Source organism: Gopherus evgoodei, unplaced genomic scaffold (assembly GCF_007399415.2).
Source record: "Gopherus evgoodei ecotype Sinaloan lineage unplaced genomic scaffold, rGopEvg1_v1.p scaffold_52_arrow_ctg1, whole genome shotgun sequence".
Classification (NCBI taxonomy): domain Eukaryota; kingdom Metazoa; phylum Chordata; order Testudines; family Testudinidae; genus Gopherus; species Gopherus evgoodei.
This window is the reverse complement of record NW_022060073.1, coordinates 1372178-1392203: the sequence shown is the minus strand read 5'-3', so window position 1 is coordinate 1392203 and position 20026 is coordinate 1372178. Positions and strand designations below refer to the sequence as shown.

The 20026-nt window shown below is 65.5% G+C and overlaps 2 protein-coding genes across 2 annotated transcripts; both read right to left on the bottom strand.

Moving 5' to 3' along the window:
- Window positions 1–215: 215 nt before the first annotated feature.
- LOC115643223 (mannosyl-oligosaccharide glucosidase-like) lies at window positions 216–3175 on the bottom strand. Its single transcript, XM_030547107.1, has 3 exons — window positions 2877–3175; window positions 2281–2471; window positions 216–2154 (listed from the first exon to the last, which is right to left on the bottom strand). The coding sequence occupies exons 1-3, from the start codon at window positions 3090–3092 to the stop codon at window positions 417–419; spliced, it is 2145 nt and encodes a 714-aa protein (XP_030402967.1). The 5' UTR covers window positions 3093–3175; the 3' UTR covers window positions 216–416.
- Window positions 3176–8012: 4837 nt separating this feature from the next.
- LOC115643212 (programmed cell death protein 4-like) lies at window positions 8013–14306 on the bottom strand. The gene is made up of 11 exons (XM_030547089.1): window positions 14201–14306; window positions 12242–12515; window positions 11328–11425; window positions 10985–11098; window positions 10544–10765; window positions 10114–10211; window positions 9831–9945; window positions 9640–9747; window positions 9319–9429; window positions 8904–9043; window positions 8013–8372 (listed from the first exon to the last, which is right to left on the bottom strand). The coding sequence occupies exons 1-11, from the start codon at window positions 14225–14227 to the stop codon at window positions 8321–8323; spliced, it is 1359 nt and encodes a 452-aa protein (XP_030402949.1). The 5' UTR covers window positions 14228–14306; the 3' UTR covers window positions 8013–8320.
- Window positions 14307–20026: the final 5720 nt, after the last annotated feature.

Sequence of the window (20026 nt, the reverse complement as noted above, 5' to 3'; positions counted from 1 at the left end):
CCTGGTACATGGTGGAGCAGCACCACAGACCCCTGCCATGGCCCAGGATTGTGATGAGGGTTGCAGGAGAGGCACCTCCAGGGGAAAGGGCTGTGGCCAGCAGCCCCTCTCAGCTCCAGGCAGTGTGGTCTGCCAGGCCCCAGTGCCCCATGGCTGGCTGTGCCCACCCCCTCCCAGGCTGCTGAGTCCCAAAGATGGCAGCAGCCAGCAGAGGCTAGAGCTACTCAGCTTTATTCCTTAAAAGAATTAGAACCCCCCCCCCCACATTCTTATGAAAACACCTGAGAAAGACGAACGGGCAAAGGCCCGGGCAGCGCCGGGTATCCCCGTAATGCAGCCCCCACCCCCACTCCGAACGGTGGCTGCGGGGTCCCAACTACCAGGGTTAGACTAAGAGGTGGGGGTGCCCCTGGCCCCTAATACTCCTCGGCCATCATGAGCACCACCAGGGCAGACCAGCCGGTGAAGGGGTAGCAGCCCTGGCCCTGGCCTGTCGTGTCGCTGTACTGCTCCCACAGGTAGCCGCTCGCCACGTACTGGCGGTACAGGTTGGCAATGAGGTTGGCGCGCAGCTCCTGGTAGAGCACCGCTGTCTGCTGCTGGTAGGGCCCCTCCAGGCTGGCGTAATGGTGCAGCGCCCGCACCGCCAGGTAGTTCATGTTGATCCAGATGGGGCCCCTCCAGTAGGGGGGGTCGTGCTCCGTGTTGTGTTTCATGTAGAGGGGGCTGGTGCGGGCGAGTGAGCGCAGGCCGTAGGGGCTCCACAGCTTCTCTTCGCTGCGCATGTCCCCCAGGATGCTGCCCAGGCGGGGCGAGTCGGGCCGCAGCAGCTGCAGCAGGAAGGGAAAGAGGCTGACGTAGCCCAGGGCCCCCACGAACTGCAGCTTGGGGGGCTTGCGGACCACCCGCACCAGGTGCGGAGCAGGGAGCTGGTGGTGGGGCTGCCCCGGCCCCACAGCCACCTTCTGGCGCTCCAGCCCCACGGCCTGGCTGTGGTTGCCGTAGTCGGCGAACATGCTCAGCTGCTTGGCCCAGTGCTGCTCCTCCAGCAGGGCGTTGTCACTCAGCGCCTGCTGCATGTGCCGGTACTCGGCAGCCGGCTCGCCCAGCCGCTCGGCCAGCTGGGCCATGACTCCCGAGGCCAGGGCCATCCAGCAGCGCAGGTCCAGGTGGCGCTCGGCCGGCGAGGGGTGTGAGGCGCGAGGGTAGTCGTCCAGCCCGGAGGTCAGCGTCTTGGGGTTGAGGAAGAGGTCGGTGTCCTGGTCCCGGCCCCGCCAGCGGAAGGTGTAGGGCAGCGGCCCCACCTGCGTGGTGTTGTACCACTCGTACCACGTGCGCAGGCGGGGGAAGAGCCTCCGCAGGTAGGACAGCTCTGTGGGGCCCTGGCCCGGCTCCCGCAGCAGCTGCTGCAGCACCAGGAACAAGGTGGGTGGGTTGGCAGCCTCGTTGTGCTGCAGGATGAATTCAGGAGGCACCTTGGCTCGCGCCTCGTCGTCCAGGATCTGCTCCCGTGGGATCCAGCCCTCCACGTTCATCAGGTCCAGCCAGTGGGCGATGACCTCGCGGCTCAGGGCTGGGTCCCAGCGCGCCAGCAGCAGCTGGTGGAATCCCTCATCCCAGAGGAAGCCGCGGGGGAAGAAGGAGCGGGAGGGCACGGCGGTGAACAGGGGGCCCTCGGGGTAGGGCAGGGGGTGCTGGCTGTGCGCAGACTGCACGATGGAGTGCCCGTGGAAGTAGCCCATCCCACCCAGCATGTTGCTGAGGGCAGCCTTGGCAAAGCTCTGCTGCTGGGGCGAGAAGCCCTTGCGGGCCAGGGAGAAGGTCTCCTCGAAGCGCCGCTCGAAGGCGGCCATGTGCCTGGCCAGCTCCTCGCTCAGCACCGCCCCCACCAGCGAGCCGGGACGATCGGCAAAGCTGCCGGACTCAAAGGTCACCTCCACGCGGCAGGGCAGCGCCAGCGTCACCTGGTGCAGCAGCAGGTGGCTCTGGGGAGCTTGGTCCGGCTCCCCGGGCAGCGCCCGGTACGTGTCCACAGCAAAGTAGCGGCGGCTGGGCCCGCCCGGCGCAGCGTAAACAAAGCGGTTACTGAGGCTGCTCTTCACCACGTCTGTCAGGCGGTGCAGCCCCGGGCTCTTGGCATCCAGGTGGTTATAGCTGCAAGAGAGGAGGGGTCAGGCCTGGAGCCAGGAACACCCCACAGCCGGAGCTACTGCCCCACTCTCCACAGCGCCCCCTCCTGGGAAAGCCAGGCGCTTCCCCCCTGCTTCGAGCCCCCGATACCTGGCATAGCCGAGGGCTTCCCCGCTCTCTGTGGTGGGCTTGTGGAAGCTGATGTTGAAATGACCAAGTTCCTCCGATGTCCCAGTCACAGACACCAACCGCGTGTTCTCCACGTGCGGCTGCAGCGTCCCCTGCCCGTCTGTGGCAACGTAGAAGAGCAGAGAGATGAGGGAGGTCTGGTCGCCCACGCTCTGCAAAGAGGGAGATGGACATTGGGCTTCACTCACCCTGCAGCTCTCTGTGCTGGAGCCTCCAGGACCCCCCTGCACAGCCACGGGGGGCAGCCCCGAGACCCTGGCAACCAAGGGATCCACCCACAGCAGGAAACACCCTGTGTTCCCTAGGGACAGAGACTGGGGCAGGAGAGGAACCACCACCAAACAGGGGCCGGGTGGTGTGATCCATCATGGGGCTCAAACGGGGGGTCCCCACTCCAGGGCCTGGCGCAGGCAAGGAGCCAGGACTCCTAGCTCTGGGAGGACACCCAGCCTGAGGGTGACAATAGAGACTTGGGGGAGGGGGGAGCCCAGGACTCATGGGTTCCCTTCCCAGCTGTCACTGACCCTGGGCAGGGCCCTTCATTCCCGTGGCCCCACCTCCGGCCAGGCCGTGACCCGCCAGCTCCAGTCTCCACCGTGCTCCCCGCCCGGCCGCTTCACGAAGTCGGTGCGCAGCGTGAGGCCGTGGTCACGGATCTCCTGCACCCCAAAGTGCAGCCCGTCGTGCAGCAGCCAGCCATAGCCAGGCAGCCCGTCGCTCTGCTCGCACGTATGGCGCAGCCGGGCCTCTGCCGCCGCCTGCCGCAGCCACATGAGGCCTGGGGAAGAGAGGGGGAGGCTGAGAGTGGACCGCGCTGGGGGAGCAGGGCCGTTCTTAGTCACAGGCAGAATAGGCAGCCGCCTAGGGCACCACTAGGTCTGGGGGTACCGCTCTGCCGGGAGCCCGGACAGATGGGAAGCAGTGGGGCATGTAAGAGCAGGGCTGTTGAGTCCTAGAGAGAGATGAATGCAGCACAGTCTGAGGGGGTGAGATCGGCTGCTGGGGTCTCTGGGAAGGGGTGGGGGAAGGAACTCACCTGTAGGGTGACCAGATATCCTGATTTTATAGGGACAGTCCTGATTTTTGGGTCTCTCTCTTATATAGTCTCCTATTCCCCCCCACCCCATCCTGATTTTTCACACTTGCTGTCTGGTCACCCTAGGTGGGGGTAATTGGTACCTATATAAGACAATGCCCCAAATATCGGGACTGGCCCTATAAAATCAGGACATCTGGATCTGGTCACCCTAGCTGGGGAGCACATCTCTCCCCTGAGCTGGCAGTGATCCATCTCATCCGGGGGGAGCTGCACAGGGCAGGATGAGCTGCTGTGGCTCCATGGGTGCCCCGTCCCTGAGATCAGATGCTGTGCTAACTTCACCATGGTCTGTTGGGCTGGCGGTGGAGCCCACTGGCGTGTGATCAGAGCTGAGGTTTTGCTGCTGCTGTTGCCACTCTGCACCCCAAGAGGTGGATTTTGGGGTCCTGCAGTTTTCCACCTATCTCCTCCTCTCCTGCAGCTGTTGGACCAGCAGGCTGGGGGGTGAGCCAAGCATGAAAGCAGTACTGTGCTGCCATTTAGATTGTCATTTAACAACTTTGTTTGCCAAAAATTCTTGCTAACAATCCTGAATCCAATTTCAATTTTTTTTTAAAATCAATATCTTAGCCAAAAACAGTAAATTAAATTGTTGACAATTATTAGTGACAGGTTTGGTTTGAGGCAGGGAGTGGGCCAATTTTCATCAGAGAAACAAAAAATGTTGACTGACTTTCCTATAGCCTGTTACTCCTGATAAGAGCCCTCCAACAACTGTAATATGCTCATCTCCTTACTAGTGTATAAAGCAGGGGTCGGCAACCTACGGCACACGTGCCAAAGGTGACACGCGAGCTGATTTTTGATGACGTGGCGGTGGGCTGAGCGGCTCAACCTGCTGCTGCTCTGGGGTTCCGGCTGCTGCCCCATTGCCACGTGGGGTCCCAGGTGCCAGCCCCCCTCAGCACCCGCTGCTGGCCTGGGGACCCCCAAGGAAACCCAGGCTGGCAGTGGGCTGAGCAGGCCAGCGGCTGATACCCTGGCTGAGCCACTCAACCCGCTGTCGGCCTGGGGTTCCATTCACTCAGCTGGTAGCGGGCTGAGCAGGAATAAATTCAACAAAATAGGAAAACAAGAGCAACTAATGACAAAGTGCAAGAACCTAGAGCAGTGGTCCCCAACCTTTTTCATCTGGCAGGCGCCAAATGAAGGACTGCGGCAGTGAACGAGCATCTGCTGAAATGCCGCCAAAATTCGGCAGCATTTCAGCAGCGACGCCTCTGGATGACGCTGCTTATTGGTGGCAAGTGGTGTCATCCAGAGGTGTCGCCAACAAAATGCCACCGAATTTTGGCAGCATTTTGGTGGCTGCTCGTCCGCCAGCCAGTACGTGGGTGCACTGAGAGGCCCCTGCAGGCGGCATGGCACCTGCGGGCACCGCGTTGGGGACCCCGGACCTAGAGAGCCTCCTGAAACACGTCAATCGCTTTGATTTAAATGGAGTTGAACTGTACGAAGAATTGAGTACAGTCATCAGTGATGCCACATGGAAAATGGATGGACATTGTACAGTTCACTCACATCCACAAACTGGTTGACATGTATCCTAATGTGTACGCTGCCATCAACCATCAACCCTAAGCACGGCCTGGGGGGAGCGCCCGGCCCGGCCCGGGACAGCCCCGCCCCCCGGCCCGGCCCCGCCCCTACCTGCCACGGGCAGCCCCGGCCCCGCCCCTACCTGCCACGGGCAGCCCCGCCCCGCCCCCCGGCCCGGCCCCGCCCCTACCTGCCACGGGCAGCCCCGGCCCCGCCCCTACCTGCCACGGGCAGCCCCGGCCCCGCCCCTACCTGCCACGGGCAGCCCCGCCCCCCGCCCCGGCCCCGCCCCTACCTGCCACGGGCAGCCCCGGCCCCGCCCCTACCTGCCACGGGCAGCCCCGCCCCGCCCCCCGGCCCGGCCCCGCCCCTACCTGCCACGGGCAGCCCCGGCCCCGCCCCTACCTGCCACGGGCAGCCCCGGCCCCGCCCCTACCTGCCACGGGCAGCCCCGCCCCCCGCCCCGGCCCCGCCCCCCTACCTGCCACGGGCAGCCCCGCCCCCCGCCCCGCCCCTACCTGCCACGGGCAGCCCCGCCCCCCGGCCCGGCCCCGCCCCCTACCTGCCACGGGCAGCCCCGCCCCCCGCCCCGGCCCCGCCCCCGCCCCCCTACCTGCCACGGGCGGGCGCGCGCTGCGGGGCCGCATGCCGAAGTAGACGTGCGGGCGGTAGGAGCCCCAGAAGCGCTCGGGCGCGGCGCGGGGGCCGCTGCTGCCGGCGGGCAGAGCGCGCGGCGCCGGGTGCGGGGTGACCACGCGGCGGCCCAGCCGCCAGCGCCCGTAGAGCCCGTAGGCCAGGCCGGCAGCGCCCAGCGCCAGCACCGCCAGCAGCGCCCAGCCCCAGCCCCGGCCCCAGCCCCGCCCGGGAGGGGCCCCGCGCTCCCGCCGCGCCGCCTGCGGGCCCCGCCCGCCCTTCTCCGGGCCGCGCCGCCTGCGCTCCCGGGCCATGGCCCCGCCGCCCGAGACAGGGACCGCCGGCCCCGCCCCCAGCGCCACGTCAGAACGGCCCCGCCCCCGCCAGCCCCGTCCCCAGCCTCACGTCAGCCCGCCGGCCCCGCCCCCAGCGCCTACGTCAGGGCACCGGCTCCGCCCCCAGCCTCCACAGCAGGACACCGGCCCCGCCCCCGGCCTCACGTCAGGACACTGGCTCCGCCCCCCGCCAGCCCCGTCCCCAGCCTTTACAGGACACCGGCCCCGCCCCCAGCCTCACGTCAGAAGGCCGCCCCGCCCCCGCCAGCCCCGTCCCCAGCCTCCACAGCAGGACACCGGCCCCCCCCACGTCAGCCCGCCGGCCCCGCCCCCAGCGCCTACGTCAGGGCACCGGCTCCGCCCCCAGCCTCCACAGCAGGACACCGGCCCCGCCCCCCCCACGTCAGCCCGCCGGGCCCCGTCCCCTCACGTCAGAAGGCCGAGCCCCGCCCCTGCCCGCCAGGTCCCGCCCCCAGCAGCTCTCCGAGCCCCAGCCCGTCACGTCGGCAAACCGGGCCACGCCCCCGCGCTCCCTCCTGCACCGACGCTCGCTAATGTCACTCGCACGTCACCATCCTGAGGAGCGCGCGGCTGCAAGGCCGGCATGCCCCGCGCGGTGCGCACCGGCCACCGTAGCCCGACTCCGCCGCGCTGCACGCTGGGAGCTGTAGTCCAGGGCACAGGGCACAGCCAGGCCCCGCTCCCCGGCTGCAGCTCGGTGCCCAGCCAGCCAGCCAGCGGGTGGGTGCAGGCGGGGGGATGGGCTGGCAGCAGGGCCCTGGGGGCCGAGCTCCCAGCCCGCGCCCTGCAGCCGGGGCCACGCTGGCTGGGCTGCCCCCCCCCCCCCCCGGAAGAGAAACCCAGCGGACCAGCGGTTCCTTGGGACACATCTTTATTGTGGGAATGAGCAGCGCTGCCCCGCCCCGCCCGCCCGGGAGGGCCGGCCACTCCTGCCGCACCCAGCTGCTGCCTCCCTGCCAAGCCCAACAGCGGGGACGGGCCACAGCCCCCTCCGGGCGCTGGAAGGCAGAGCTGGAGTAGCCCACCCCCCCGGTCCCACCTGGCTCACGTGCTGGGCTTTAAGGCCCCTGCCCTGGGAGATGAGGCCCAGCCCATCACCTCCCCGCAATACCCCCAGGCCTACAGGCCCCCCAGCTCCACTCCCTTCAGATCGCTGCCCTTTGTCAACTGGCCCCCTTAGGCCAGGCAGAACCCCCCACTCCAGCTGTCACACCCAGTGCTCCTGCATGCGGCCCGTACCCGCGGTTGGTGCTACCTGCTCCCACTGCTACAGCCCAGGGCAGCTCCACTGTCATGAGTCGTAGGGTGGCACAAGGCAGTGGATTGTGGGTAATGCTCAGCCAGTCACCTTAGGGGCAGAGCTGAGCCTAGTCTCTGGGGCAGTGCTTATGTGGGTCCAGGGGGGAGAGCAGGATCTCTGCCTAGAAGAGGAGCAGAGCTGAGATGTGGGGAGCTGGGTGTGGCCCCCTTACCTGTGTCACTGCCCATGATGCAAGCTGATCAGTGTGACCCAGAATCCTTTGCTCTGGAGATTGTTCCTGGCCCTTGGCATAAGATACAAGGAAACAGCTTGTCCTGTGTGGCCTGGTGCCCAGCCCAGGGGAGAGGCCTGGACATGTCTTTTGCAAGCCCCCAGCTCCGCTCCCGGGGCAGCGTAAGGATACACTGCCTTCCCCTAAGACAGGCTGGTTTTACCCAGCCCAGTCCGCAAGCCACGCCCTGGAGTGGGAAGGGGGGCGCCAGGGAGAATGCTGCAGATGGAGTTACAGCCAGGCCTGCGCCTCCAGGCCCCCTCAGCTGGACTGACATGTGGGGTGACCTCAGTCACTCCATTGTGGGGAAGGAAGGAATCCCAAAGCCCCCAAGCTGAGCTCCCCCCGCCCCCCTGGGGGTAGAGTGAGAAGCAAGCCCTTTCCTGCACTAGCCAGCATAAGAGGCTGGGGCGAGGGAGAGAGGAGATGCCCCCTTGCTAACCCCACTGCATGGAGCCAAGCGGCGGGGGGGGGGGGGAGGCACAGACACAGCATGGTTGTTAAGACACAGCCCCACTAGGCGAGGGAGGGGCATCTTCCAGCTAGGGCTGCAGGGAGGTGGAGGGGGCAAGAGTCCTGCAGCTGCGCCCAGCCCTCCCTTCCTGCTCCAGGGCAGCCCCAGCTGGAAGATCAGCCCACCAGCCCCCTCCCTGCTCCTGGACCCCACCTTACCTCCCCCACCTCCCCCCAAGATCCATCACAGCCTCTGCACTGCCCCCTCTGGGGGCTGGGTGGTTCCCTGGCACCATTCCCAGTTGGAGACAGACAAGGAGGAACTCCAGAGCTGGGGGACATCAATCACCTCCAGGGGACTGTCGGGCTGGGGCGGATGAGATGGCCAGTTACTGCTTGATCTGCCCCCCATCACCCTCGCTCACAAATCGCTTCCGGCCCCTTGAAGAGAGGAAAGACAGGAATGTCAGTGAGCCAGACCCCAGACAGCCCAGCCCTGGGCTCTCCCTGCATACAGTTCTGCTGGTGCCCCTCACTCCCAAACTGCAGGCCCTGCTAGCTCAGCACTGCCTCCCACCCTCCAGCTCTGCCGGTGCCCCTTACTCCTGACCCACAGCCCCTGCCAGCCCAACCCAGTCCCTACTGCTCTGCCAGTGCCCCTCAATCCTGACCTGCAGTCCCTGCTACCTCAGCCCAGGATTCCTCACACAGCTCTGCCGGTGCCCCTCAATCCCAACCCACAGCTCTGCCGGTGCCCCTCACTCCCGCCCCACAGCTCTGCCATCTCAGCCCAGGGCTCCCCACACAGCTCTGCTGGTGCCCCTCAATCCTGACCCGCAGACCCCAGCTATCCCAGCACTGGGCTTCCCCCCATCTCCAACCCACAAGCTCCTTCTATCCTAGCCCTGGGCTCCTCTGCAGTTCTACTGGTACTCCTCAATCCTGACCTGTAGCCCCCCATGCTGCAGGTACCTGGCTGGGCAGGTGTCTCTCAGCTGCTTGGTGATAACTCCCTCCTCGAAGCAGAGATCCACCAGCCGCTCCAGGATACGGTGAGCAAGGGGCACATCCAGGCTGATGTCTCCAAGCTCGTCATAGACTCGCTGAAAGCCCTGGGGGGATCAGGAGAACTGGGATCAGAGCCAGGAATGCTAGGGCAGAGCAGGGAGGGGCCATGATGCCCCCAGGAGACCTCGCTTCCTGGACTGGGAATGGCAGCCTGTGCTGCAGTCAATCCTAGAGGCTGAATCTGCTCCCACAACGGCCTCCTCGCCCTCTGCTGCAGCCGGCCAGTCTGCCAAGACTTCACGGCTGGCACCCCCACCCTATTCATGGCACCAACCCAGCCCCTTGCTCCCCGGGCTCCTGTCCCAGCTCCGGCACTCACCCGGTTCATCTGGTCCAGGGTCACCAGGCCCGTCTCCCACAGCACTTTGAGCAGTTTTACCATCATGACGACAGGAGTCTCGCCCGTGGACTCCAGCACCATCACTACAGCCTGCGAGGGTGGAGGAGGGGCATCAGCATGGGGTGTGCAGAACCAGCCACTGCTGGCATCATGGGCACCCCCCAGGATCCAGGTAGCAAGCACAGCTCCCACGGCTGGGCCGTAGCAGCCACTGGGGGTGCCACGGGTACTGCCCCCAGCCAGCGCTGGTGATCACAGCGCAGCCCCAGACGGACACCCCAGGCCAGGCCTGTGCCCTACCTCATAGACCAGCTCATGATGGAAGTGAGGGACCTCCAGCTCCCGCAGGCAGTGCTCTGCCTCCGACACCTCCCCGGACAGCAGGTACTCGCGCAGCAGCAGGTTCATCTGTGGGGAGAGGTCCTGAGGACTCAGCACGGGGATGGGCAGGCGCCCGCCCAGGCCTCACCCAGCCATCTGGGGGCGCTCACCTCTTTGATGAGATGCTTCACGGGCCTCTGGCCACCCCCCACTCCCCACACGTTGTCCAACTGGTTGACGTCCTGCTTGATACGGAGCAGCACTGCGGCGCGGTCCAGGGCAGCCCTGCAACGAGCAGACAGTGAGGGGCAGGGGGCTCCTGGCTGGGGGCAGAGCAGACCAGGCTGGTGCCAGGGTAGCCCTGCAAGGAGCAGACAGTGAGAGGCAGGGGGCTACTGGCTGGGGGCAGGGCAGGAGCACTCTGACCAAGGCAGTGGGGGGAGGGACTCTTACCGGGCGTGCTCACAGTCCACGCGCCCCTTGTAGCGGTCCAGGAAGTCCAGGGGCAGGGCATGGTCAGCCACGGCCCGGGCAATAAACTGGCCCAGCATCTGCAGAGGCACGAGCGTGTGGTCAGGGCGCAGACACCAGGGCCTGGCACAGCATCTCCTCTGCCTGGCAGGGCCAGGTCCTAGAGCCCCCACCCAACCCCAGCCAGCCCCCCATCACCATGGCATTCCCAGCCTAGCCCCACCCTCCCAAGGGCATTCCCAGCTCCTTCCTTCCCATGCCTCGCCCCCCCCGGGGTATTCCCAGTCCTACCTCAGGCATTCCGCCCTCCCAGCTCCCCCCCTCATGCCATTCCTGGCCCTGCCCTCCAGCCAGCTGCCCCCCTTGTCTCCCCAGCCCCACCCCCACCCCCCAGAGGTATTCCCACTCCCACCTGCGGAGCCTCAGGAGTGTCCAGGATAAGGTCAGGCAGGTCCTTGAGCATCTTGTCAAAGGCCCTGGCGATGTCCTCTGAGGTCATGACCTTGCCCACGAGGTCCGAGAGCAGGCGGGAGGTCAGTTCCCGGTGGCTGGCCTTGCCCTCCAGCGCCAGCGCCACAGCCAGCGAGGGGACGGCATGCTTCCTGCTGCCCAGGTTCAGCTCCCTCAGCAGCTCCTGTACCAGCACGGCACGTCAGCCCAGCCCCGCTCCGGCCTCCACCCTCGAGCGCTCCCAGCCCACCCCCACGCCATCCTCTTCCTCTCTCGACGGCTCCCAGCGCCCTTCCCTGGTACTGCAGGGGCCCCCGGGCCTAGCCAGAGGGATGTGGCCCCTGAAACCCTCCCAGACCAAAAGCCCGCGGGGAGGGGCGGGGGGTTGACTCTCCAGACTCACCATCACCTCAAGGGTGTCCCCATGCTCAAAGTACTCCAGCACCATGGGGTGCACATTCTTCTCCAGCTCCCCCTCCTCCAGCTCCGGCGTCACTGTGGCATAGACCGTGTCGCCCTGTAGAGAGGGGCAGAGGGGCTCATGGCCAGCGGCACCCCCAATGGGACAGGCCCCACCCACATGAGCACCAGTCCAGAGTGGCTGGCATGGCTGAGTGAGGGCAGGCAGGCAGGCCAGGGGCAGCAGTGGATGGGTGCTGAGGTCCGAGCTCTGTGACACTGGGCTCTGGGGGGAGGGAGGAAGGGGCCCGGGATTGTGCCACACTGCACTGCCCTTGGGAATGTACCTGAGATGACTCGTCGTAGTTGGGGTCCCGCGCGTCGGGCTCCTGGTACCCGTACACCAGGCCAGGTGCACCCCACACGCCCTTGCCCCCAGCGCCACCTGCAGGAGACACACTGGTTCAGCCACCCCCATGGCCCACAGCATCCCAGCTGGGCACCAACTCAGCTATGCCTGCTACAGAAAACGGACTAGGGGGCTCTGGGCAAGGGAAGTGCACTGCTCAGCGCCCCCAGGCCAGGGCAGAGCTGGGCACCAGAGCAGCAGGCTCTCAGCCCAGGCATGACTATGTCACAAGTGTAGTGAGTTCAGTGGGGCCCAGCAAACCCACAGCACGTGGAAGGAGCAGCTCCCACCCAGCACAGGAAGAGCAGGGGACTGTGTGGGGATTGAGAGAGGTAGAGGGGAGGATCCCTGTGTCTTTGGGGCAGCGGGAGTGGTGGGGAGGGAGCAGGGGCTGCACTGTGCCGGGTGGGGGGACTGGGGAACTGCAGTGTGGGGCAGCAGTGAGCTAGGAGGGACTGCAGGCTGCACCGTGGGGCAGGGATGTGCCCCAAGGCAGCATGAGGGGCCAGGGGGATGCGGGAAGGGAAGTGGGCAGGGAGCCTGCACTGTGAGGCAGGGGTGTGCCCCAAGGCAGCATGAGGGGCCAGGGGGATGCGGGAAGGGAAGTGGGGAGGGAGCCTGCACTGTGAGGCAGGGATGTGCCCCAAGGCAGCATGAGGGGCCAGGGGGATGCGGGAAGGGAAGTGGGCAGGGAGCCTGCACTGTGAGGCAGGGGTGTGCCCCAAGGCAGCAGGAGGGGCCAGGGGGATGCGGGGAGGGAAGTGGGGGGGCAGGGAGCCTGCATTGTGAGGCAAGGGTGTGCCCCAAGGCAGCAGAGGGGCCGGGAGCCTGCACTGGGCAGCTGCACCTCACCTTTCTTGGGGAGCCCACGGCCCTTGCCCATGCGCGACTTCCTGTCGTTGGTCTTGCCCTTGGGGCTGCTAGGGTCGGGGCTGGGCTCCCCCCCCTCGGGTGCTGGCTCCCGGGTGGAGTCCCGGGACGAGGTGCGCCGCAGGCGCTGCTTGGCCTTGGCCTTGAGCCGGGCTTCGTGCAGGGCCTTCTCCTGTGGGGTCCAGGGGCGGGACCCGTCGCCATCCATCAGCTCCTCCTCCCGAGTCTCGTCCTCTGAGCCTGCCTGGCCTGTGGCCTGCAAGGCAGGGTGGTGTCCGAGCCGCCCCGTGGACTCCCCACGCCCGCTCCCCAGAGCCCCGCTGGGAGGCAGAGGAGCCAGGGGCTGCCCCACAGAGCCCTTCCTATGCACACCCACCCCGACTCCAGTCCCAGCCTTGCCCAGCAAGGGGCGCTCTAGGGAGCAGCTGGCTGTGAGTTCACACAGCTCCAGACAACCTCCCACACCAGGGGGAAGTGGAAGAGCCAAGGCCCAACCGCAAATGTCACGCCAAGCAGGGGAGCAGCCTGGGGCCTTGCCAGCAGGCTGGAGGGCAGCTGAGGGGCTGCCCCATTCCTCGCCCCCAGGGATGCAGCCAGCTCCAGGACAGGTCTCTGCCCTCAACCTCACTATGGGGGGTAGCACCCTCCTGCTGCACCCCCAGGCTGAGAGCAGAGTCGCTCAGACAGGCCAGGCTCCTGGCATCCCAGGCCATGTGAACGGCCGAGTTCGCCGCTGGGAGAGAATACGGAGAATCGGGCTAGAGCCAGGCAGGACCGGGCAAGCCCCACCAGTGCCCCCCACTTCCAACCCACAGCCCCCTGGGCTCCCCTACCCCTGCCAGTGCCCCCCACTCCCGACCCACAGCCCCCCAGGCTCCCCAACCTCCACCAGTGCCCCCCACTCCCGACCCGCAGCTCCGAGGGCTCCCCAGCCCCCGCCAGTGCCCCCAGGACGGACAGAAGCACAGGGGGAGCTCGTGCCCCGTGGCGCTCGGCCCAGCGCACATGGTGACAGGGCAGAACACGCCCGGGGGTGCTGGGGGCCGGGAATGGAGCCACGGGGGGGCAGGGCCGGCATGGCCAGCAGGAACTGGGGGGGAGCAGATTGGGAGGGTCTAGGGGGGCTCGAGCAGGGATGGGGGGGCTCGGGAGGTGACTGAGGGTCGCAGGGGCAGGCACGGGGGGGTTGGAAGGAGATTGGAGGGCAGGCGGGGACTGGGGGGACTCGGGAGGGGATTGGGGGCGCGCGGGGAGGGCTCGGGAGGGGATTGGGGGCGGGGGGCTCGCATAGGGAGGGGGCGGGGATTGGGGGCGGGGCCGGCGCGGCCAGAAGGAACTGGCGGGGCGCAGATTGGGGGAGGGTCCGGGGGCCGGGGGGGCTCAGGAGGAGATTGGGGGCGGGGCCGGGGTGGCTCGGGAGGGGGCTCGGGTGGAGATGGGGAGGGGGCGGGGCCGGGGGGGGGCTCGCGAGGGGGCCAGGGGGACTCGGGAGGGGGCGGGGCTAGGGGGCTCGGGAGGGGGCTCGGGTGGAGATGGGGAGGGGGCGGGGCCGGGGGGGGACTCGCGAGGGGGCGGGGCCGGGGGGCTCGGGAGGAGATTGGGGGGCGGGGCCGGGGGGGGACTCGCGAGGGGGCCAGGGGGACTCGGGAGGGGGCGGGGCTAGGGGGCTCGGGAGGGGGCTCGGGTGGAGATGGGGAGGGGGCGGGGCCGGGGGGGGACTCGCGAGGGGGTGGGGCCGGGGGGCTCGGGAGGAGATTGGGGGGCGGGGCCGGGGGGGGACTCGCGAGGGGGCCAGGGGGACTCGGGAGGGGGCGGGGCTAGGGGGCTCGGGAGGGGGCTCGGGTGGAGATTGGGGGGCGGGGCCGGGGGGGGACTCGCGAGGGGGCCAGGGGGGCTCGGGAGGGGAAGGGGGCGGGGCGGGGGGGCTCGCGCGGTACTTGCCAGGGCGGGGCTGACCGAACCCGACATGGCCGCAGGTGGCAGCTCCGAGCCGGGCGCGACCCCGACCCCGATCCCGAAGCTCCGCTGCGCCTCGCTGCTCCGCGCGCCCGCCCCTTGCGGAAGTGACGCACTCGGGGGGCGGGGACGTCAAACAACTCCTGGCAGCCGCAGAGCCCAGGCCGGCCCCGCCCCCAGCCGCGCGCCCAATGCCCCGCCCACGCCAGCGGGGGGCGGGGCCGCTGCACGGACCAATGGGCGCTCTGCACCTCCCCCTAACGGCCCCCGGAGCAACGGCTCCACAACCCCCGGACTGTCCCATGGATCGGGGGGGGAGCAGGGAGCGGACTGACCCAGGACTCCGGGGGGGAGCAGGGAGCGGACTGACCCATGGATCGGGGGGGAGCGGACTGACCCATGGATGGGGGGGAGGAAGCGGACTGATCCAGGACTCGGGGGGGGCAGGAAGCGGACTGACCCATGGATCTGGGGGGAGCGGACTGACCCAGGACTCGGGGGGAGAGGGAGCGGACTGACCCATGGATCGGGGGGGTAGGAAGCGGACTGACCCAGGACTCCGGGGGGGGGCAGGGAGCGGACTGACCCATGGATCTGGGGGGAGGAAGCGGACTGACCCATGGATCGGGGGGGAGGAAGCGGACTGATCCAGGACTCGGGGGGGGGGCAGGAAGCGGACTGACCCATGGATCGGGGGGGTAGGAAGCGGACTGACCCAGGACTCGGGGGGGGGCAGGAAGCGGACTGACCCATGGATCTGGGAAGGGGAGGGGGCAAGGACTGGGCTCAGTCCTGGTTCTTCTGGGGACCCCACCAGCCCAGGCAGTGGGTGGGGGGCAGAGAGGAGGCCAGGGGTCTAGGTCTGTGCACTGGATCCATCCCTGAGACCCCAATATCACACCCCACTGCTCTCTCTTGGGCCCAACCCCCGTGGTCCTTGCACTGACCAGGGTTGTCTTGGAAGGGGGCAGCCAGAGTGACAGATCTGGGTGAGGAGTGTGCTAACTGTCCGTCACGTGGGCAAAATTAAGGGGCAATTAAATGCCCTGTTGTGTTGTGAGAGCTGAAAGAAAGGAAAGCCACTACGCAAGGTACTGGCAAGGCCAGACCCAGAGGTAAGCCCTGCGGCTGATGGAATTTCCTGGGAACTGATTGCCACACGGGCTGGTGCAGCTCTTGTGTCTGGGTGTGAGAAAGCCCAGAGAAAGGAGCAGGCAGCGAGAGAAGCAGTGGTGGCCATGGCCTGGAGAGGGAGGCTCAGGGCTGGCTGGAGGGGCAGACATGGGACTAGTAAGGGAACTACCTGTGTGCTTCTGCTGTGTCCAGGGAACCAGGACCTAGTGTGGTGTTTGTGAATGAACTGGATTGTGCCACAGCAATACCGGCTGACATGAATCAGCCCTTTCTCCCCATGATGGAAACTGCCTGCAAGGCCCCCGCTGTCAGCTAAAGCCAACCACTCACACAGAGGGGCAAGAACACTGCAGGCCCCATGCTGGGAGAGCTGGAGGAGGTAGGGGACAGGGAAACCAGAGGGCTGGAGGCCACATCTGCCTTGGGCCCAACCTCTGGCTGACAGGGTGTGGGGGAAGTATGGCCCCAACTTCCAGCCACCTCAGGGGGCAAAGGAGACCCCGGGGCTCTGCCTAGGAACCTGCGGCTGCTCCCTCCCTTGCTGTGGACCTCCCCGCCAGTGCAATGGGCCGATGGCCCCATGGCTGGGCTGCCCCTTGGCTCTCTGCAATTCACCGTGGTGGAGATAATATAATATATGGAGATATACCTATCTCCTAGAACTGGAAGGGATGTGCCGGAGCCAGAGGGAGCTGGGACCCCTGATGGAGGATGGGCATGGGGCTTGGCTGGATGACAAGGTAGCAGTGGCCTAAGAACCCTTCCTCAGAGACAAAGGAGTGGGGGGCATGGCAAACCCTTGGGGGACCAACCCACCACAGGGGCGAGCTCAGGCCTTGCCCAGCCCCAAGCTGAAAGGAGGCTGCTGAGCTCAGCTCTGGGATTCCTTTGTAAGCGCTTCCGCGCCTGCCAGCCCCTCCTCCATCACCCTGCCCCACTTCCTATGCCCAGCTTCCCCCATCCTACACCACCACCTTTCTGCTTCCCCGCCACCCCTCACTGTCCACCCAGCCCAGCTGCATGGACCCAGCCAGGAGTGCTGCAGGGTAATGCTGCACCATGCTGCACCTTCTCAGGCTGTTCCTGAGTCCTTGGGGACCTGGGGGTACGGGCGTAGCCGCCCTGCACATCCACGCAGGCTCGGAGCACTGACACCAGGCAGCTTGTCCAGTTGCCCTCCACTCCCCCCTCCTGCTCCCAGGGGAGCTCTCGGGAAGCAGGCTCCTGCATCGGGCAGGGCTGGCAGAGGGAGGAGGGGGCGTTTCTGGGGTGCAGTCAGAGCAGTGTGGGCAGCCCAGCAATGGCTGTTGCCCCTCACCCCCTGTCCAGCAAGAGGAGGCTGGCCCTGGGGCCCAGTTGAGGGGTTGCCTCTCTCATTGTGCTGATCCATCACCCATCCGCTGGCTCTTGGGCGCTGTGGGCTTGCAGCGAGCGGTGCCCTGACCTGTGGTGCGGCTGTGGGCTTGCAATGGGCTCATGGGTGGTGGCTATGGGCAGTGCCCTGCCCCATGGCGGTTGTGGGCTCCTGGCAGGCAGTGCCCTACCCTGCGGCGGGTGGCTGTGGGGTAGCGGGTGGTGGCTGTGGGCAGTGCCCTGTCCCATGGCAGTTGTGGGCTCCTGGCAGGCAGTGCCCTACCCTGCGGCGGGCGGCTGTGGGGTAGCGGGTGGTGGCTGTGGGCGGTGCCCTGTCCCATGGCAGCTGGCTCCCAAATAATCAGGTGTATTAACTCTACATGGATGTGCCAGGCCTAGCTTAATGCACACTGCTGCTCCCCCTTGCTTCCAACACAGAAAAAGGAGGCCACCAGCAGAACCCCCACACCCTTCTGAGGAACCGACCCTGTCCCTATATGCCACTGGTAGTTGAACCAGCTCATGGCTTCAGTGATGCTGTGAGACTCAGACAGCAGCAATGTGGCCTCATACACTTTAATGGGAGTCAGAGGACACCGGCTGTGGCTCGTGTCTCCTTTGCAGCAGAGAGGGCAGCTGAAAGCTAGTTGTGCGGTGTGGGAGCATCTCACTTTTGTCTGCAGTCAATGAATGGGACTGGAAAAGACCAAGGTCACTACTTTGATCTGACGACCAAAATCCATCTTGTTTTCCTTCAACTTCCTTGTGCTCTCCCACTGGAACATGGCCCAATCTTACATAAGAACGGCCAGACTGGGTCAGACCAATGGTCCATCTAGCCCAGTGTCCTGTCTGCCGACTGGCCACAGGGAATCATCAAGTGATCCATCCTGTCGCCCAGTCCCAGCTTCTGGCAAACAGAAGCCAGGGACACCATGTTCAACCAACCCAAAGCCTTCAGCCGCACACCAGTCATGTAGCCAAGAGATCACCTCCAACACTTTCTGCCTTGCCACATGGGGGCTGGTGGACTCTCAAAGACGTTCACTTGGACTTCCCTTTACTTCTGCTCCCTTCCAAGCTGCCCGAGGCCTCCTATAATCTGTGTGGTTCCATGGGCTGCTGTGTCATTGGTTTCAATGTGCGTCAGCAGCCCTGGAGGAGACCTGCCAGCCAGCCTCTGAATCCCATGGTTACAGCTCCTGTTTTCACGCGGGCAGACAGCACTGTCCCGTGGGCTTGTGTCCCTGCCTGAATTCTCTTCCACTCCTCTTGGAGTCACCACTGACGACTGGTTGCATTCTTGCAACGGTGGAACCAACTCTAGCCGTAGCTGCTTATTTCAGACCGCAACAACCCCCAGCCCCGGGTTTGTCCTCTGTATATTTTTGTTCCAGGTTCTCCTGTCCTTGATTTCCTGAGTATCTGAAAACATTTTGATCGGTCTAGCTGGGCTGAGAGCCTCCTGGCTCTGTGCCCTCGGTCAGACGTTGCCAGTCTGCTGCTTTGGTTCCTCCTCGCTCCACTTCCCTCGTTGCTGATCCTTTCCCTTGGGGCGGCGGGACAATGATGTCTGAATCTGGTTCTGCAGCATGCAGGAAAACAAAAGCTTCTTGGACATTGTGACGTACAGTACCAGACCAGGTATCTTCTCCTCTGGTGTAGCTGGAAATCTGTTCTGTCCTCTGGCAGACAAAAGCAGCACAGCCAGGGCAGGGCAGAGCAGAGCAGCAGTTCCCTCATCCGTGGTATAGAGCCACACCTTAGACAGGATCAAGCTGCCTCTCTGACCTCTCCCCAGTTTGCCCCTCCTGTTTACCTGGCAGGTGACCTGGATTAAGCCTCACTGCTCAGCTCTCTCCTTTGCAAACAGGTCAGGAATACATAGAGTCAAACACAAGTGTTGTTCAAAGCCCCAGGGGTCCCAGCAACAAGGGCCTTCCCTGAGATACAGACCTGTCTCCCCTCTCCGTTTGCTAGCAGCTGGGAGTGGGTGACGGGATGGATCACTGGATGATTCCCTGTTCTGTTCACTCCCTCTGAGGCGCCTGGCACTGGCCAGACAGCTGACAAGACACTGGGCTAGAGGAGCATTGGTCTGACCCAGTCTGGCTGTTCTTATGTTCTCGTCAGTCCAGGGCCCACAGCCCAGCCATGCAGCCCTCACAGAGAACAACCGACCAACACTCACAAGTCCCTTTACCTGCAAGCCCGTGGGGTCACTGACACCCCGTTTCCACTCCCGAACCTTTCCAAGGGGGTGTTTTGGGGGAGGAGCCACCGATTTGGGAACATTTTTCTTTGCAAATCCGGGAGTTCCACAGCTCAGCCACATCAGAGCAACTGAGAGGGTGAAGAGACGTGGTGCGTGGGGAGATTTATCCTGTCACGAGGAGCCAGTGAAAACCCAGCTCCTAGTCAAACTCCACGACCAAAGTAGCAGTGGGGCGGGGGTGCCCCGTAAGAGCCTATTGCTCAGGAAGGAAGCTGCAGGTGGGCAGGCAGCTGGGCGGTGGTGGGGAGCTGTCACTCGGGGTGTCATGTACAACCCACCAAACCCCAAATGGAAAGGAGTCATCACCACACCCAGGCACGTGCCTTTGGTGAACTCACACTGGTCTCTGCCACTGATTTAGTTGTAAGGAGGTGGGACTGAGGAACCAACTTCTGCCCTGTACGTGCCCACAGCAAGCAGAACACAGCTCAGAGCCCCAGGGCCGTTTCCTTTCCAGGACTCCCCAGCACCTGGAGCCCGCAGCCAGACCACCCCATGAAGTGAGGCCAGTCAAAGCTGCTCCATGCAGCCACAGCACCGGTGTCTCTTACCAGCTCAGATCCCAGAAGCTCGGCAGGGCTGGTGGCTATAGGGGGTGCTAATGCCCCGGCATGGTGCTAGAAGGTCTGTGCTGCAGGGAGCAGGGTGGGGGCTCAGTAGGGGCACTGACCCCAGTGCCGGGCCAGGGGCACGGGGCTGTTCATAGTCTGCAGGGGCCTGGTCCATGCAGCCAGGCCAAAGTCACTGGGCTGAGCTGTTTGTGGGGGGCAGCAACTCCCCCCAGAACACATAGGCTGTCCGCTACCCTGCCCGAGCCAGCAGCTCCCTGCAGAGCTGGCTGCAGGCAGAGAGCCTGGCCCAGCCCTCTCCTGCTGATGGCTGTGGGGGCCTTGTCTCAGGGAGTTCTGTGCCCAGCTGCCCTCGCAGAGGCGCATTGCATGCTGGGATCTGTAGTCCCAAGGGAGACTGGCTGTGGTTTGCTCTAGGAGGCAGGTTGGGGAATGTGCCACCCTGCCAGGCAGGGCCGGCGCTTCCATTTAGGCGACGGG

Coding starts and splice junctions, on each gene's coding strand:
- LOC115643223 (XM_030547107.1), bottom strand. CDS start 3,092: ATGTGGCTGCGGCAGGCGGCGGCAGAGGCCCGGCTGCGCCATACGTGC. Junction 2,472..2,876: donor GGGTCACGGCCTGGCCGGAG/GTGGGGCCACGG, acceptor CCCTCTTTGCAG/AGCGTGGGCGACCAGACCTC. Junction 2,155..2,280: donor GAAGCCCTCGGCTATGCCAG/GTATCGGGGGCT, acceptor CCTCTCTTGCAG/CTATAACCACCTGGATGCCA.
- LOC115643212 (XM_030547089.1), bottom strand. CDS start 14,227: ATGTCGGGTTCGGTCAGCCCCGCCCTG. Junction 11,099..11,327: donor ACTACGACGAGTCATCTCAG/GTACATTCCCAA, acceptor CCCTCTCTACAG/GGCGACACGGTCTATGCCAC. Junction 9,946..10,113: donor GTGGACTGTGAGCACGCCCG/GTAAGAGTCCCT, acceptor TGCTCGTTGCAG/GGCTGCCCTGGACCGCGCCG.